Source organism: Protobothrops mucrosquamatus, unplaced genomic scaffold, assembly GCF_001527695.2.
Source record: "Protobothrops mucrosquamatus isolate PMUCROS unplaced genomic scaffold, P.Mucros_1.0 scaffold2246, whole genome shotgun sequence".
In the NCBI taxonomy this organism is placed as follows: Eukaryota; Metazoa; Chordata; class Lepidosauria; order Squamata; family Viperidae; genus Protobothrops; species Protobothrops mucrosquamatus.
The window spans coordinates 205274-207343 of NW_015388335.1; the positions used below are offsets into that span (position 1 = coordinate 205274).

The window sequence follows — 2070 nt, forward strand, 5'->3', positions numbered from 1 at the left end:
CACCGCAACCATTGTAAATGCTTACCGGTTGCCAAGCACCCAGATTTTTTGATCTCGTGACCATGGGGATATTGCTACGGTCATAAGCGCAAGGACCAGTTATAAGTCATTTTTTTTCCAGTGTCGTTAACTTTGAACGGTCACTAAACAAATGGTGCAAGGTCTACCTGTAGATAACTATTTTACGTTCTCTCTTTTTTAAAAAAATATTTTATTAAGTTTTTTCAGGGTGGGGAAAAGCAAGGGTAATTATGAGTGGTGGGGTTCAGGGTAGGGTTCAAAGAAGGATTTAGAGTGGGGATGGGTACACCAATGGGGTTGCCCCCAATAACATTTCACGCTTTAACAAGCAAGCTATCATCCGGATACAAGTATTCCACAGGGCTAATATAATAATCAGTAACAGTAGTCAACAAAAATAACAGAAATTATAAAGCATATCAATTAATCAAAAGAAAAAAAATCAATCATCTTAATAAATTTCAGTTTCATTATCTCATTTGGCTAACCATTGATAAAAGTTTTCCCATGTTTTATACTAGACTAAGTCTTCTTTCTCTTTAATCTCTAACGTTAATCTATCCATTTCTGCACATTCTAAGATTTTCCTAATTATAATCTCATCTGATGGTATATCTTCATTTTTCCAGTATTGGGCAAATGCTGTTCTTGCAGCTATCAGTATATGTAATATTAAATACTCGTTCTCTTTCCCATAATTAGATCCTAATATTCCTAGCAGAAACAATTCTGGCCTAAATTCTATGTGTATTTTAGTTATCTTTTCCAACCATATATGAATCGTACGCCAGAATTTCTTTGCACTGGGGCACACCCACCAGATGTGATAATAAGTGCCTGGTTTTTACGTTCTCTCTTTTGTGTTTCGGTTTGTTCCAGGATCAGGTAACTCAACGCTGGACTCTAAGGATGGTTTTCGGCTAGAAAGACCCAAGGAGACAAACCATCATGGGACATTATTGGAAAGAGCCCTGGGGAACCTCACCCAAGGCCCCAACACTCAGGAAGGTCTTGAAATTAAGCAGGAGACGGACAGCTTGCTGGAAGTAAAGTCTGACCTAGCCTTGTTTTGTGAAGAGGTGTCTACAGACGGCTCCACGGAAAACCATCAAGGAAGAGATGCCGGTTTTGATCGCTCTAGAAACCACCAGCAAAGAGCAAATTGTTCCAAGAATCAGAACGCGCCGACGGAAAGCGAACGGATCTATAAGTGCTCTTATTGCGGGAAGAGTTTTGAGAAGAGCTTAGACCTGGTTACCCACGAGAGAGCTCACATCGGAGAGAAGATATACAGGTGCTCCCACTGCGAGAAGCGGTTCTCTCACTGGATCGACCTTCTGACTCACAAGAGGAACCACCAAGGGGAGAAGCCGCACCAGTGCGAACTGGACTGCCCCAAATGCCACAGGCAGAGGACTTTTCCGAGGGCGCCCCGCAGAGCGCCACCCGGAGAGCAGGCGTGTCAGTGCCCGGTTTGCGGGGAACGTTTCAGCTGGAAATCAAACCTTATCAGACACCGGAGAATCCACACAGGGGAGAAACCCTACCGGTGCACTGAGTGTGGGAAAAGCTACACTCGTAAAACAGCCCTTGATAGACACAAAAGGAACCACGTGGGGGAGAAAGTCTGTGAGATCGGTGCTCCGAGCCTGGGGCAGGCATCAGTGTTGGTCCTCCTTGTATGAATCACATGGAGCTTGACGAGAAAAATGTTGTGTTGTATTAAATATATTAAATGTATTAAACATGGGAGGAAGTTCACTTGCAGCTAAATAAAGTTTGGATTAAGCCGTTAATGCGCAGGGTTCCTTCACCAGTCAAGGCATCCTTCTAAGTGGCCAGTGAAACATGCCAAGATTGGAACTCATCCCTCTCCATATAGGTAGTCCTCGACTTACAACAGTTCGTTTAGTGATCGTTCAAAGTTACGAGGGCACTGAAAGATGTGAAGACCATTTTTGAGTTACACCATAATGATGTGGTCAAAATTCAGACGCTTGAAACTGATTCATACTTATGACGGTTGCAGTCTCCCAGGGGTTATGTGAT

The 2070-nt window shown here is 43.2% G+C and overlaps 1 protein-coding gene across 1 annotated transcript in view; it reads left to right on the forward strand.

Moving 5' to 3' along the window:
* LOC107295172 (zinc finger protein 3-like) overlaps window positions 1-1794 on the forward strand; it is a 16138-nt gene extending 14344 nt beyond the window's left edge. Inside the window, exon 3 of the mRNA XM_029285783.1 lies at window positions 901-1794. Within this exon, the coding sequence (XP_029141616.1) occupies window positions 901-1706 (806 nt within the window). The 3' untranslated portion in view covers window positions 1707-1794. The remainder of the gene's footprint in view (window positions 1-900) is intronic.
* The last annotated feature ends 276 nt before the right edge of the window (window positions 1795-2070 follow it).